The 15,716-nt window shown below is 30.4% G+C and overlaps 1 protein-coding gene across 1 annotated transcript; it reads right to left on the reverse strand.

Moving 5' to 3' along the window:
* Nucleotides 1–550: 550 nt before the first annotated feature.
* Nucleotides 551–6,483, reverse strand: LOC108335995 (conserved oligomeric Golgi complex subunit 6). Its single transcript, XM_017572261.2, has 11 exons — nucleotides 6,165–6,483; nucleotides 6,007–6,059; nucleotides 5,609–5,756; nucleotides 5,402–5,509; nucleotides 4,415–4,482; nucleotides 4,099–4,222; nucleotides 3,692–3,838; nucleotides 3,330–3,587; nucleotides 2,959–3,243; nucleotides 2,041–2,187; nucleotides 551–1,273 (listed from the first exon to the last, which is right to left on the reverse strand). The coding sequence occupies exons 1-11, from the start codon at nucleotides 6,387–6,389 to the stop codon at nucleotides 755–757; spliced, it is 2,082 nt and encodes a 693-aa protein (XP_017427750.2). The 5' UTR covers nucleotides 6,390–6,483; the 3' UTR covers nucleotides 551–754.
* Nucleotides 6,484–15,716: the final 9,233 nt, after the last annotated feature.

Below are 15,716 nucleotides of genomic sequence, written 5' to 3' on the forward strand. Positions count from 1 at the left end.
CTCCAAATTAAGCATTCTAGAATACAAATATACTTTTTTTCAAAATGTGAAATATGTATTCTGAATTAGACTTTCTAGAACACATTATTTACTTTCCAAAACACCTAATCCAAAATGTGAAATAGATACTTTAGACATTCCAAAAATCGAAAACATGTTCCGCATCAAGCAATCTAAAAGGGTGTTTTGAAATGACCAGAACATTACATAAATATACACCTCCCCTTTCCAAACTACATAATCCAGAAGGTAAAATGAAACCAGACTACTTACAACAATGATACAATGATTTGAGAAAATAAAAAGTTTTTGAAGAAAAATAAAAAACAAAACGATGCTCAACAGCAGAATGCGTCAATGGGAGTAGTTGCAGAGTGGGTGTAGCAATGAAGGGGTGGAACGAACAAGAGAGAAAAACTAAGATGAACGTTGGAGAAGAATTAGGGTTGGATATTCAGTTACAACTTACGGATATTTTAGTCTTTTTTTAAGTAAAACCCCTAATTTTTATAAGAAAGTATTGTGCTAAGGGAAGTTTATAACACGAAAGTTCATTCAATGAAATTATATTCATCAACAACAATGAAAGATTCCAATACAGCGTCTCAAAGGCTAATAGTAGATTACAGAATTATTTAATAGTAGAGCAGTACAATCCAAAATGAGATAGAAGAGTTTATATACGTAATTAGCAAACAAAATGAACATATTGAGCAAGAGATCGGTGCAAAAGAAATAAACGAAGCAAGACAACTTATATTCCTAATATAGTTCTTATCTGATCAGGCGGATGCCTTGCCAACGCCCTGGGGTCCGGATAACCATTTTTGGGATCCATAATAGCCTTATAAATAAGCTCGTAAGCTTCGGCCAATGACCTGGCCACGCCTATAGAAGCCTCAGAACGCAATCTTGGAACCTGCATCTGCTCAAATTCCGGCAGGGAACTTTCACTTCCCAAAATAAGACCAAACAGAGCTTTCAAACACTCCGAAAGAATGGCTGGACTAGTGTCCTCCCTCTCAGCCAATGGGGTACCGACTTCATTCTCCCCTTCCTTGTGTATTGAATTCTGCAAGAGACGCATCTTTTCTGACAAATTACACCTTCTTAAGATTGCTTCGGCTTCTTTTTCCACAAGAACGCGTAAGTGATTATCAATCATTGCTCCGAGTCTATTCACGTAATCAGCGACAGCCTCGTATCCAGATAGAGGTTGTTGAATAGCACACAAGCAGTTAATGAGAAAGATTTTTGAAGGAGTTTCACTAGTCTGTCAACATATGGCACGAGTTAATGCAAATGTCGCACAGAAACAAAAGATATTCTACTGCATAAAACTTCCACAAGGAACTTAATTTTTTTTTTATAAAGATATATATGTTTAAGTTCTCCCATATTCCTTTCACGCACCTGGAATAACGGAGTATGGAACTATATTTGTTGGTCCACAAGATTATACACTTACAACATAATTTCCAGTAAAGTTACATATTACTTCAATTTCAGGTTCTAGATTCCAAGTAAAGTTTTCATTCAATTGCTCGTAGGACTGATCTTAAAAGGATATGTAGACAGACTCATGTACCAACATGGCAAATGCTGATAAAAATAGAAAACTGGCAAATGAAAAGCACATGTAGACGAAAAAAACTGCAGATAATTGGGATTTATATTGTCTTACTAAAGAGTATATTGAAGAGACTGATTAAGAAATATAAAAATATTAAGTGTTTCTATTTACTTACAAAAGTATTACATGACATCTGCATTTTCAATATGAAATTTACTTTCTTTTCCACTGAATACTCTCCACTTTTGTTTTCTTAATTAGTGCCCAATAGCATTATCTCTCTCTCTATTTTTTATATAATGGGAATAAAGGTTTATTAAAAAGCAGAGGAAGAAAGTTTATAACAAAAACAGAAGTTTGTTAAAGAGAAAAAAAAAATACACTAAAATCCTACAAGCAGCAATCTGCAAAACTCAAAAGAGAAGGGAAAATTAAGTTAAAAAAAAAAAAGAGGAGCAAGAACGGACCAGTGAGGATGAAGCAGAGCTGCTATTTGACAAGATTGCATCCACTGATGATTTAGTATGTTGATTAGAATCAGAACTCGTCCTACTCCTCCTTGATGAATGGCTGACTACTTTTGACTTATGTGCATCCGCTGCTTGTTCACACATCTGCAACATGTGGAAGTTAAAGCTCTCATCTCCAATGATTTATTAAATAAACAGCCAATGGAAAATGAATAACCATAATCTAGATCTCTTTTCAAATTGGAATGTTTTACTATGGGTAACGAAGGGAAAACAAACCTAGCGTACTCCTACAACACAATATCAAATACTCTTCGAGTGAGATTCTTATCACTCTAAAGCCAAATAGTTCAAGGGTCTACAGCAAGGGCCTATTGTTAAGACAGTTGCTAAATATAAAGATGCCAACTTGGTTCAACTTTCAAAAGACACAATTGCTTATTTTGCCAACGTTCTATGATAACTGAAACAATTGGCGTGATTATTTCTCCCAAAATTAACTTTTACCAGACATGTAAAAATTCCTAAAAGTATAACCCAAAATCAAATACACAAGTTACGGAAAAAAAAATCCTAAATAACTAGCAGTCCAACCTATAGCCATTTAAGACATCCTTAGCAGTAGGATTTAGCTCACAAGAGCCACGAAGAAAATTCTGAAGTTCATAAAAAAAAACACATTGGAATCCAAGGACAGCACTGCTATATCTGAATTATACGCCAGCTAACAGTGTCATGTATATAGCTAAAATGTCAAGCACAAATATTTTCAAATGATTATGCAAGTGACCATATTATGTTACCAAGGTCAAATTTTATAGCAATATTTACAAATTCACATCTTTTTCTTTCATGATTACACAGAACGATTATGCTATCAATTATCAGCTGGAGGTAACAGATTGAGAAGCATACCTGAATTATTGGATCCAGTATAGCAGATACAACTGGACCAAAAGTGGGTTTCTGGCCAGAAGCAGGAACCATCATGCTGTTGTAGGTGTCAATTATTTCAAGAAGTACAGATACCCCTTCCCTCACTGCTGGTGGTGGGGAAAGATCAACAGCTACAAGGGGGGGATACCGCAAAAGCTTTTCCCCTCGAACTTTCAAAATATCAAAACATGTTTTCTGAGCAGCATCTTTCAGTGCCCATAGTGTATTACAAAGTGCAGTTTCTCGCCCAAGTAAATCTGCAATCTATAACATCGTGAAAAGTCATAAATATATAAATATATGGGATAACTAAAATCAAGAAAAAAAAGGACAAAGATGAGATAACTCACAGTATAGCAATAAAATTCAAGTGTATTACTGAGTTTGTAGGATACTATAAGACTTGGTTGAGACTGCAAAACTTGTTCAACTCTCAATTTAAATGGTCTACATACTCCTTCAAAAATTCTATCAAGAACAAACATCAAGTCAGATTCTGTCTTCGCAGATCCATTCTCAGTGTTGTTGGTGAATTGCTTTGATCCAGAATCAATAATAGCATCTGGATCAAGTAACACAGCTACAAGTTCACGTTCAGATGCCAAGGCCTGCATACATACAAAAAAGCATATGATGAACAAATAAGTCATGGCAGAATAATAGCATTCAGAAGAGGCTTCAAGCCTTCATCCACACGTCTTTCATGTCATACCTGATGCAACCAGCCTAACATATCACCCACATACCGTAGTGGGTCATGAGCATGAACTTCAATTGGTCGAGGCAATCCACCAGGTCCTCCACGTGTAAGAGCACTTATAAATCTTCTAAATAATGCATTGTGTCTCATATTAGCAACCTGCAAAATTAGCAAATCAATCATTTCTGATGCACAAGCTAAGGACCAAGTTTCCATAATTAGAGAATAAGAATATTATATTATTATGATGTGAGGTCCACTAGCAACTTTTTAATTAACACCAATAGATGATGTAACACAACATGCTTCAGAATGCAAAATATCTCCATACTAACATGGAAGATGGCAAATTTGAAATCCCAAGAAAAACAAGACTTATCAATTTTAGAGCCAGTTCATTAAATCAAAGACAGAATTACCTCTTCTGCACAATATTTGAAAAGAACAGATCTTTCCCTAAGGTAACGCACAGCTGTTTTCAGAAGCTCGCTAACTTCCGGATTGTCAGTGTCCCCCAATTTTCTACATTCGGCCTGAACCCACCTAGAAATGAAAATTATAAGTAGTTATATATATGATAAATCTAGTTGATCTCAGTACAAACAAACATCTATCCTTGACATCTATACCAACAGTACAGAGATTAAAATTCATACTTCATACTTGTAGTAACTCAGATAAAATACAATTCATGTTCTAGTCTAGCCATATGAGCTGAACTAGATGAATCTTCACCTGCATAGGCGTTCATAAGCTCCTTCTTGATAAACAGCCATCATATCCATCAACTCTAAACCAGCACGCTGCAATGAAATTTCTTAATTTAATAAAATTGTAAATTACTTTTAAACTAATAAAGTAGCATCTAAGTATGGGGCAAACCTGCCAGAAAAAAAAATATAAAGTCGAAATTTTCACAGAAAAGTGAAAAGTGCACAACAAAATGATTATTGACATGAAGAAATAGAAAGACCTGGTTGCTTTGGTCATCTATATAACTCAGATGTACAAATATAAAGTTGTCAATGAATACATTTTATCTAATTCCATTTAATTATAGAACATCTTACTGTCCATTTTGAGTTGTCAATAATGGGAATCTTTGGAACTCATACAACCAAGACTAGAGGTGATTAAGGACTAATTACTTAAAATAAACGAATGAGTATACAGAGATCATGCATCCAAGAAATTTTCATTATTGTCTCAAAGATGTCTACCAACTTGTTTGTGCCACACTTCTAAATCTCCATAACTTTTCAAATTTCTAGATTTAACATAAATATTTTCCACATTCATCATTGTAACACTATTACCAGCTTTGCAGCACAGTGAGGTAGCATAACTATAATCACTCAGTCAACGAGAGAAAATATTGCCCGAGAGAATGACTAGCATTCCAAATTAAACTCATAATTATATGCGCAAATTGGATTCAGAATTCAGATTGCCAACAGCAGGTTTAGTATTGCACAACAACACGTAATATAGGGGGATAGAGACGACAAGAAGATTATGTTAGGAACTAAGAATTGAAAAGAGCAAGAAAAGAAAGGTTTTTTTAGAATAGAATGAAAAGAACAGAGCTCAATCTACAAAAGTTCACCTCCTTCCACCCTCTCCTCTCCTTTTTCCTATTTATATCTAACACCTCAAGAAACTAACTCAAATATTCTAACCATCTTAACCAATTTCTCTTCTCCGTGTATCCAAACAGATTACCTGATGATGCGTCCTTAGCAATACTTTGCAATTGGCATGAATCTCTTGGACGTGAGATAATGCCTTGAAAAAGTTTTCATTCAGCTCCTCTTCTCTAAGTGCGTTTATCTACAGATAATCAACGACTAATTGTAAGTAAGATTTTAATACATGTATTTCATTTAATTCACAAAGCCATAGTTCAAGTCATTAAACATTTATCTAAACCTCTTCAGGGGAGAGCTGATAATCACGTAAGAAACATGCCACAATCTCTTGTCGCTGTGTGGTAGTTTCAAGCTCCTGTTTGAGCCTCTCTGTCGTACTGATAATGTCAGTAGTGCTAGCACTACAACTATTCAAAGCCTTTGCTATCCTGTAAAAGAATAAAACCTCAAATTTGATCAGTACCAAAATAAAGAATTTATTCTATTGGTAAGAACAATGAGACAGTCAATTACTTGGACACTAAGCAATTAGGATCCACATAAACACTTCCTACGATATCATTCTACTAAGGAACTAAACTTAACATCATTCGGCATCAAGCGCACACACATCAACTAGTGATAAAAACGTAAACAAAGAATTGCAACTAAGGAAGTCTTCGAAAAAAAAATCTAAACCTGTCGCAGCATTCAGCGAGCGCATCGACCTCCCTCTCCACGCTATCCAAGGCCTAGCAAAGTAAATGCAGAAAGAAATGAACCGGATCAGAACAGCGGAAGCAAGCGAGGAAACGGCGAGAGAAGATTTGCAAGATCGACGGTGGAAGTGGAATTACCAGCTGCGCCGCGTGGGAAGCGTCGAGGAATTCATGGTTGATGGAGAGAGAGCGCTTCTCGATGGTGGATCGGAGGTTACGACGCGTCTGAGGAGTGTTCTCGTCGTAGAAGGAAGAGAGCGTGTTGAGCGAAGACAAGAGATCAGGCGTGTCGATCCTCGATTCTAGAACCTTCTTCAGCTTCCGAGACAGACCCGGCGCTAGACCCGCCACCGTCGTTCCCATTCTCTTTTTCTTCTTCTTCTTCTTCCTCCTCTACGATCTCGGTTCAGATGTTTGTTCTAACTAGCTTCTTCGTTTCAAGCAATTTTGCTGGTTAAACCCGGTTCAGGATGCACACCGGTCTTATCTCGTGGGTTCAAAGTTGACGGGCTTATTTTCGACATGGCCCCGAGTTTTATTGGGCCACCATGCTAAACTCATTCAAAACACGATTGCGAATTAAATGCGAAAACATCTTTCCATCAAGTTTAGAGTGTACCTCCAACTTTTTCTTCAAAAATTTCTTCTTAATCTTAATAAATATTTTTTTATTTATTCTCTTTTTATTTAAAGCAATCCTAAACTTCTTTAACTCTGCAACAAAATTTTAAAACTTTATTTTTTATTTATAATTTAATTTAAAATTCTAATATTATTTAATTTTTTTTCATATTTTAATAATTATTAAAATATAATTTTTCATTTAAATTAAACTATTATTAAATTTTAAATAAAAAATAAAATTTAAAAAAAGTCATCGGATATTGGTATTCGATATTGGATTTCCAATTCCGACACGAAAATTTTTAAAAATTTGTTTTTTTTATACTTTATTAATTATTTAATTTAATTTAAAAATTTAATCTTATTTAATATATTTTATATTTAAATAAATATTAAAATATAATTTATATTATTATAGTAGTAATATTAAAAAAATTAAAATAAAAATAATAATAATTAAGAAATCTAAAAATTTTGAAATCCTATTTTATTAATTTAATATTTTAATATAATTTAATATATTTATATATATTAAATCAGATTTTATATAATTATTTTTATTTTTATTACTTTTATTTTAATTATTTTAATTTTAATTTTTGTAATATAATTATTATAATAGTATAATTTATATTTTAACAATTATTAAAATATGAAAAAATTAAATAATATTATATTTTTAAATTAAATTAAATAGTTATTAAATTATAAATAAAAGACAAAGTTTTAAAAATTTTGTTAAAGTTGCATAGTTAAAGAGGTGTAGGATTACTTTAAATTAAAGAGAAAAAGTAAAAAAAAAATATTTATTAAAGTTAAAAAAAAAATTGAAAAAGTTGGAGGTGTAGGGTGAAGTATTGAAGGTGCAGGAACCCTTATCTTTTTCCACGAGACAATTGGGTCTTAAAATATAATATTGGCCTTAACCCAATGTTCCAGGCCCATGTATTAAGAAAAATGAGAGGCTGCTTTTTAGTCCTTCACAATTGTCTTGCGATATTTTGTTGAGTCCAACACTACACAATACATGTGACATTGACATACATAGACATTGTCACATTTAGCTGTAAAGTTAAACGGACCAAGTACTATATTATTCAGATCAACGGTTGTAATTTTGTACTCGAACAAATTCTGTCTTTCTTCTTTCTTTTGTCTTCTTTCTTTCACGCCATATATATATATATATATATATATATATATATATATATATATAACTTGAGTTTGATGTGTTGGATAATGAATGAGAATAATGTAGATGAATAGTTTAACGATGGAAGTGAGGAAAGAAAGAAGCATGAAACAATGTGAATAGATTTGTATGTATAGATGAAAGACGAAAGAAGAAAGAAGAAAGCAATAGAGAGTAGTGGTACGGTGATAAATAATAATTATTCCCTGGCCTACCAAGCAAGGGAGCAAGAATTAGTGCTTCTCTAGCTAGTTTGCACAAAATATGCTATCACGTCCTTTAGTTCAAGTTTTTCTACTTTTATATAATATTTTATCGTAAAATAAAAATCTCTCTCTCAAACTCGGTACCGTAAATCATTGTTTAAGCTACCACTTTCTCTGTGTTAATTATTTAATCAGTAAAATATACATTTGATTATTAGATTATGAGATACATTAGCGATGCATATACTGAAATCAAATTAAAGAGAAAGAATTTTGAGAATGAGAATGTGATGATGAATTATATATATATATATGAGTAGGTTTAGCATTGACCTGGTCTAAAGGGAATCCAAAGATGTCTTCTCCTATTGCTTTCGTTATTTCACACTCATAATTAGATTTAAAAGGGAACTATATCAATTCATCTTTTTTTTTTGTAACAGTATACCAATTTATTTATCTTTTTCTTTCACTACTTCGTATCAAGACCAAGAGGGAATCCATTTACGACTCAAATATATATAATACCACTAATGATACTCAATATTTCATATTCGATTGCACATCAAAATTACCAATTAAAAGTAATCTATAAACCTGTATGCTACATTAATAGAATAAATGTATTGATGATAGTTTAAAACGCAGTAAACAAAAGACATCACCTAGAAAAGTTATTACTCTTAAAACCAGAGTCTTGCATTTAGTATTTTTTCAAAACTTAAGATTATGATATATATGAAGAAAAGCAAAAGCTACTGACAAATATTCAATTATTCATGCCAAAAGTTGGGCATGTACGGGAGAATTTTTCTTTCAGAAAAAGGTTTTACTGGGGATATTGAAAGAAAAGGAAAGGTAATCCATTAATAAAAAAGGGAAACTGAAATTGAAATGTTGGTGATATTATTCAAAAGAGTGAAAATCAAATCATCTCTCAAAATAAGAAATATTAATTATATTCAATCACTGAACCACTCTTGTCCATACATGGAAGAAAAAACAGGAAAATGATAAACAGCAAGAAAAAGGAAGTTGAAAATTTGGAAGGAATTGATGTGAAAAATACAATATTTTTAGAATTTGTTTGAGTTCTCCTCAAGAGTTTTGATGGAAAAATAATATTGTATTAGTGTAAACTGGTTAGAGAAAATGCATCATGGTGGGTGAAATGCTTACGTGAGAATGAGTGAATGAACAGAGGTAGGGATTGTGTATTATTTATGAGATGAGATATGTGTGGAAGTGCAACACTGTGGCATATAATATTGCGCATGCTTTTGTAGCGTATCAAGTAGCACATTGCCCAGAGGCTGCTGCATATGGATATTCAATACACACAATCATTCCTATTATCATGTGCTTCTCCACTTTCAACAAATCTAACATCTACATTCAATTTTAACTTTTTCATCTCTTTTGACTCATCCCTACACATATTATACGTATCCATCATCATCATCATCATGGCCCGTCTATATCTCTAGATCCCTCAATATATTATGCATCATTTCACCAATTATGGGTGTGCTCTAATTGAAATGAAAAAAGAGAAATGATAAATAATAATAATAATAATAATAATAATAATAATAATAATAATAATAATAATAATGGAAGGAACAAGGGAGACACGCGCGTGTTTTATGTGGGTTTTGCTGTCTCAAAATCTTGCAGTGGCACCTGAGATTTGCCGGTTACTCTTTCTGTCATTACCTTATTCCACGTCATCCCCACTTTCATTCATGCATGTGGGGCTCCGTTTCTCAGTGCCATTATGGACCAATGCTTCTCTCTTTAATTAATCTCTCTACTCACAAATTAACCTTAATTAACCATCACTAATTACTTTACCTCAAAACCAACAATAGGCCTAGCTAACAATCATTGAACTCTCAGGTTGAAGTACAAGTCATAACTAAACACCCATCATAACAACCAAATGCATCTTTTTTTCTAAGTCTACTTCTTCTCATTCTTCTGATGACATGCAGTGTTGCAAAAATCATTAATTACACTGAACCAGTCAATTAGTGATCCTCCAAAGTGCTCACAAAGTTGTCATTGTTTAATAATAATTCCCATCTTCTTTTTGCAACATAGGAATAGTTGCGACGAAAGATAATATAATTAATGTCAGTTACAAAGAGAATAGAAAGTGCAGTGCAAGTGCCGCAATCGGTTTCAACCCGTCATCTCCATTATTAAAGAAAGTGTCCATATATAATAAACCTACTTATTTCAACACTCACTCACTCTTAATCTTACTTAATCATTTAGACATAACTGAACATTTCTCAAAATTTTAAGTATTTTATGTTACACATAAATGAATAGAAAGATATTTAGTCAAAGTTTAGGAGAAAATTATTTAGGTAGATGTATGTTGTGACTCGATCTCCACAACACCCATGATATGGATGTAACCCCATAAAAAGATTTTTGTTACCATTTTACCTGTTCTTTGTGCGTTAACTTTTGAAGAAACATGGACAATGGGACATGCGTCTCGAATCTAACCGTGGTCGAAAAAGAAACATGCAACTTGGTCATGTTGTTTTTCCCCAACGTGAGAGCTACTCATCATTCTTATGTTGTGTATTGCTTTCAATTATGAGATACACGAATTTATTAAATTTACAGCTACACTATGTGGAATTTTAACATGAATAAACCAGATTAATGGCAACTCCAATTGTCTCATGAGTGGACAAAATTGACGAAAATGTTCAACTGAATTATTGAAAGAATTGAAGTCAATTTTAAAATGGTTTAAATGAATAGTCTAACAAATAGTAAAGTAGGTTAAGATAAATTTTAAATCATTCTGATATATTGAGTAATAGACTTAAGTCTACTTTAATATTATAAAATCATATTTTAAAGTGTATTAACTTATATATCATAAATTAGTTATCATTAATTAAGATCTTCAACACTCTAATGTGATTTGAGTGAATGAAATTAAATGATTAAATAATATATTTTGTTTCCAACTTTTTTTTATGTAAAATTAAAATTTGTTTATGTTTTCAAAGTTGATATATTTTGATTTCAAACATTAAAAATAAATAGATATAATCATTTTAAGTTAATTTTTTGGATTAAACAATGGACACATAAAAAGAATTTATACAGTTGAATTATAATAATTATATTTATTCATTTTAAAGTTTAAGAATCTATATCAATGTTTGGAAAATAAATAAATTCAAATTTCATATGAAAAAGTGAGAAAAAAAAACATATTTAATCTTAAATTATTGAATTAAAATACTCTAAGTTGTTTGAAGTATATATATGAATTGTTTAAGACACATACGTTATTTAAGTATAATATCACAATTCAGTTTAAATGAAAGTCTATGAAGTGGTAATAACTTTTAAAAATTAAATAAACAAAACATATCAGTGCAGTTTTTAAACAATTTTGTTTTGTTTTTTTGTGCAATTCAATATCAATTTAGTTTGGTTCAGATGTTTTTTTAAAATCTAAGATACCTTTTGAATAATCCCTTCCACCAGAAAATTATTCCCTTCCAATTAAACTAATTTATCATCTGCTACAAGTTTCAAGTAATATAATCATATGTGCATGATTTTGATTGAGAAGATACTGGGATCGATTACTTGTAACTATGTCAATTTTTATTTTCTTTTCTAATGAGTTGTAAAGTATATCACTAATACAAGGAATTTATCCCATGCATAATCTCTATTTGTAGAATAAGCAAAGATAGAAAGAACCGAAAGAGTGTGTAAACTAAAGACAATAGGACTAGGATAACACCTTTATTATTGTTATTTTTTCTATTGAAATGACTTGATATCATTAGGAAGCATCATCATAAAGGTTAAAAATTATGCCATTCGAAAGAAAATTATTCTTTTATATTTTTATACTATTAGTTTTTGCATCAAAGTTGACCCTTGTTAGAGCATCTTATATGTTGTGAGTCTTGTAAGAAATTTTTTTTAAAAAGTAACATTACCACCATGAAAATGATATGAAAATATAAACACTTTCGGTTCATGTGTTGTAGATACCTTATTTTACTCTTCCCCTTTTTCTTATGTATAATAAGATTGTTTATGTATAATAAGGTTCTCGGGATCATAGTTAAGATATTTTTGGTCAAATCAACAATGACTTAATACAAATTTAGGATTATTAATTAATCATATAATTAAATAATATTATCTTAAAAAAGATCAAGCCTCTTTGATTATACATATTGTATACTTTAAAGATTTAAAACATCGTTACAGTTTTATTTTTTAAAAATATCTTAAAAGTTACAATTTTATTTTTAAAAAAATCTTAAGAAATAAAAGAAGGAATGAATATTTAAATTATCTTAAACCTTGTCTTATTGAAAATGGTAAAAGCCCTTTTAGTAATATATATACAAATAACAAAATTGTTAAAAATAATTTATTTGTATTACTTTTTTTTTTAAATATTAACTTCAAAATCAACTTATTAACACTAATAACCAAAAATAGTTCAATAAGATCATCTTATAAGATTTTATAAAGTTGAGTTTAAAATTTATTTTTTAACACCAATATATAAAATCAATTCAACCGTATAAAAATATTTTTCTTGAATTAATTAAACAAAATATTATAAACAGTTAAAGTTTACTTTTCAATCATTTTTAATTACAAAAATAAACACATTAGAATTCTACTTGAAGAATGGCTAATCATAGGACCGTTAGTATTGCAGTTAATATTATTATGTTGTAATAGAGAGAAAAATTATTGAGAAAAACAAATGTTAAGATAAAAAAATAGTGAAAAACTTATTTGAAGTGTGAGAAATGTTTCTCTTGCACCTAGCCTTCTTATGATTGCCCAGAAGTACTTTGAGCATAAACTTTACAAGATGCTTTAGACTTTCAATTACCAGCAATGTAAGAATTTTTTTTAATGTACTAAAACAAGTAACACTCTCTAGTTTAGGCTAAGTTTATGTACAAAGTCAAAGATTCTCTTTTTAATGTTGTTAGGGTTACACATTTTAAATTGTCCTCTTTAACTTTTGCTGAGTTTCCAAGAAATCCAAAAATTAAAGAAAAATTATTTATAAATTATTATTATTTGTATTAATAAAAAATTATGGTCTTCTTCCTAATAAGCATATATTGATAATGTTTTTATTTAAATTTTGAACGTGAATTTGATAACAAAATTCTAATTAACAATAATTTTGACTGTTTTTACCGTTTAGAAAATGTCTTTTTACTATTGAAAAGAAAGAAATCAACTTGATTTTATAACATTTGTCAATAAGGATTAAGATATTTGTATATTATATATATATATATATAAGTGTTTATCAAGTTAATATTTTTTAAAAAAAATATTTATAGATAAACATAAGGAGTGAACTTATCTTTCTGGAACAATATTTACTTAAGACATATAATAATAACGTAATAAATAATAACATGATAATAAATAATAACAATATTTGCCGAAGACATATAATTTAATTTTTATATATAAATATGATTTAAATAGATAAGTTTGAGCTGTTGAATGATAAAGAGACTTAAATGATATTATTTCATGTTCTTTAATATATATATATATATATATATATATATATATATATATATATATATATATATATATTTATAATAGTAAATTTTAGCATTTTATTAGTAATAATATTTTTAATGGATAGAAAAATGTAAATTTTTGGATATAAAATTATAGCAATTCTAGAGGGAGAGCTTCAAATTTTTGATAACTTATTTAGGATTTTTTTAAGAAAAGTGAATAGTGAATAGTAAATAGTGAATGGTTAAAAAAATAAAAAAATAAAAAAAAACTATATATTAAAATAAATTGTGGAAGAGAACACTCCACGTAGAATTAATCATTCAGAGATAAGAATGGTGAATAAAAAATAATTTTTGAATAGTAAAAATGAATAGTAAAAGTGAATAGTAAAAATGAATAGTAAAAGTGAATAGTAAAAATGAATAGTAAAATTTTTGGCTATAAATAGCCAAGGGGGGGGGGGGGAGGCTGAAGATTTATACCAAAATTCTAGAGAAATTGTGAGAGAAGAGAGTTGGAGGAAATTCTAGTTGAAGAGGGGAAATTCTGGAAGTTTCCGGAGAACGGTTTGAGAAGAGGAAACTAAGTCTGGAATAGAGGTAAGGGGAGCTAACATTGAGTATTTCCTTTTGTATTATCTTGAGTCTAGAATATGCTATATTATGTTTTTGTCTGATCTTAAATCTTGAATATGGAGTATTTTGTTTCTGTATGATCTTGAAATTTAAATAAGAGTATGCTTCTGTGATGATATCCAAGTGTGATAATTGTAAAATGTGATATTGATTATGTTATGCCATTTGTATGTTATTAGTTGTTTTTTTTTTTTTTGGAATGATTAGAAATTGTCTAACCGGCTCTGCCAGATTCAATTTCTTGTTTCCCCAAACATTTTATTGCTTTCCTTATTTATTTTTATTGTATTTTGGAAGGATTAGAAGTTGTCTAACCGGCTCTGCCAGATTCAACTTCTTGTTTCCCCAATTTATTGCTTTACTTATTTATTTTATTGCATTTTTGGAAGGATTAAAAGTTGTCTAACCGGCTCTGCCAGATTCAACTTCTTGTTTCCCCAGACATGTTATTGTTCGTGTTATTTAATTATATTGTATTTTTGGATGGATTAGAAGTTGTCTAACCGGCTCTGCCAGATTCAACTTCTTGTTTCCCCAGAAATTTTATTGTTTTATCTATTTTTTTATTGCATCTTTCTGGAAGGATGAGAAGTTGTCTAACCGGCTCTGCCAGATTCAACTTCTTGATTCCCCTAAATTTTTATATTAATATTATTTTGATGGTAATGGGAGCTAATTATTTTTGTATGAATTTATTTTATAAAATATTTGCATATGAATGTTGAACTGGTGTGCTCTTGTGAAACTATTTTATGACTTTTATTATATTGGGTATGATAACTGAAACTGTGAAGTTGTACATGTTGTGATGTGATGAATTTAATCTGTTCTGAATGAGTTTGTTGGCTGAAATTGATCTTGTTGGAAGGTCTGAAGTAAGGGTTCTGAAATAGCTTATATATGGGTATTAAATAGATGTACAGATATTGTTTGAGGTTGCTATGAGAGGAATTGAACACATTAAAATTTGGCATTTCAAATTTAGAGCATAAGAGAACATGGTAGATAATTTAAATAAATCAATTGTTAATTATTGAGGGCCTTTCTTTGTTGGTAGGATAGAGGAACCTTAAAAACCTGAGTTGGCACATCCCTGATCATAGAGCAGCCCTGGCCTGGTCCAGTCAGTTGTGACTAGTCATATGTGCTGGCGTCGAAGGTGAGTTTGATGCGTTCAGACATCTGGGTCCTCTCCGGTGACCAATTGGAGTAAAGAAAAATCTATACTAGGATGAAAATAAAATAAAACAAGTTGATTGTAGATGCATAATATTATCATGGTAAAAATTTCATATATATTTTATTACATTGAGCCCAGACTTTAATATGTAGTTCCTAAGATATATTGATATATTTTGGTTGATCCATGATCTTTGTTTGGTGAAAATACGTTGAGTTATACTCGTTATGGGCAAAATGAGTTTATAATATGAAGCATGATATCTGGCAATATGTTTAA

This window comes from Vigna angularis, chromosome 10 (genome assembly GCF_016808095.1).
Source record: "Vigna angularis cultivar LongXiaoDou No.4 chromosome 10, ASM1680809v1, whole genome shotgun sequence".
NCBI lineage: Eukaryota > Viridiplantae > Streptophyta > Magnoliopsida > Fabales > Fabaceae > Vigna > Vigna angularis.

Excerpts from the sequence above, each read along its gene's own strand:
- LOC108335995 (XM_017572261.2), bottom strand. The coding sequence starts at position 6,389 with ATGGGAACGACGGTGGCGGGTCTAGCGCCGGGTCTGTCTCGGAAGCTG. Across the intron at positions 4,483-5,401 it reads TGCTAAGGACGCATCATCAG|CGTGCTGGTTTAGAGTTGAT; the intron begins GTAATCTGTTTG and ends ATTTCATTGCAG. Across the intron at positions 2,188-2,958 it reads TACTGGATCCAATAATTCAG|ATGTGTGAACAAGCAGCGGA; the intron begins GTATGCTTCTCA and ends CACATGTTGCAG.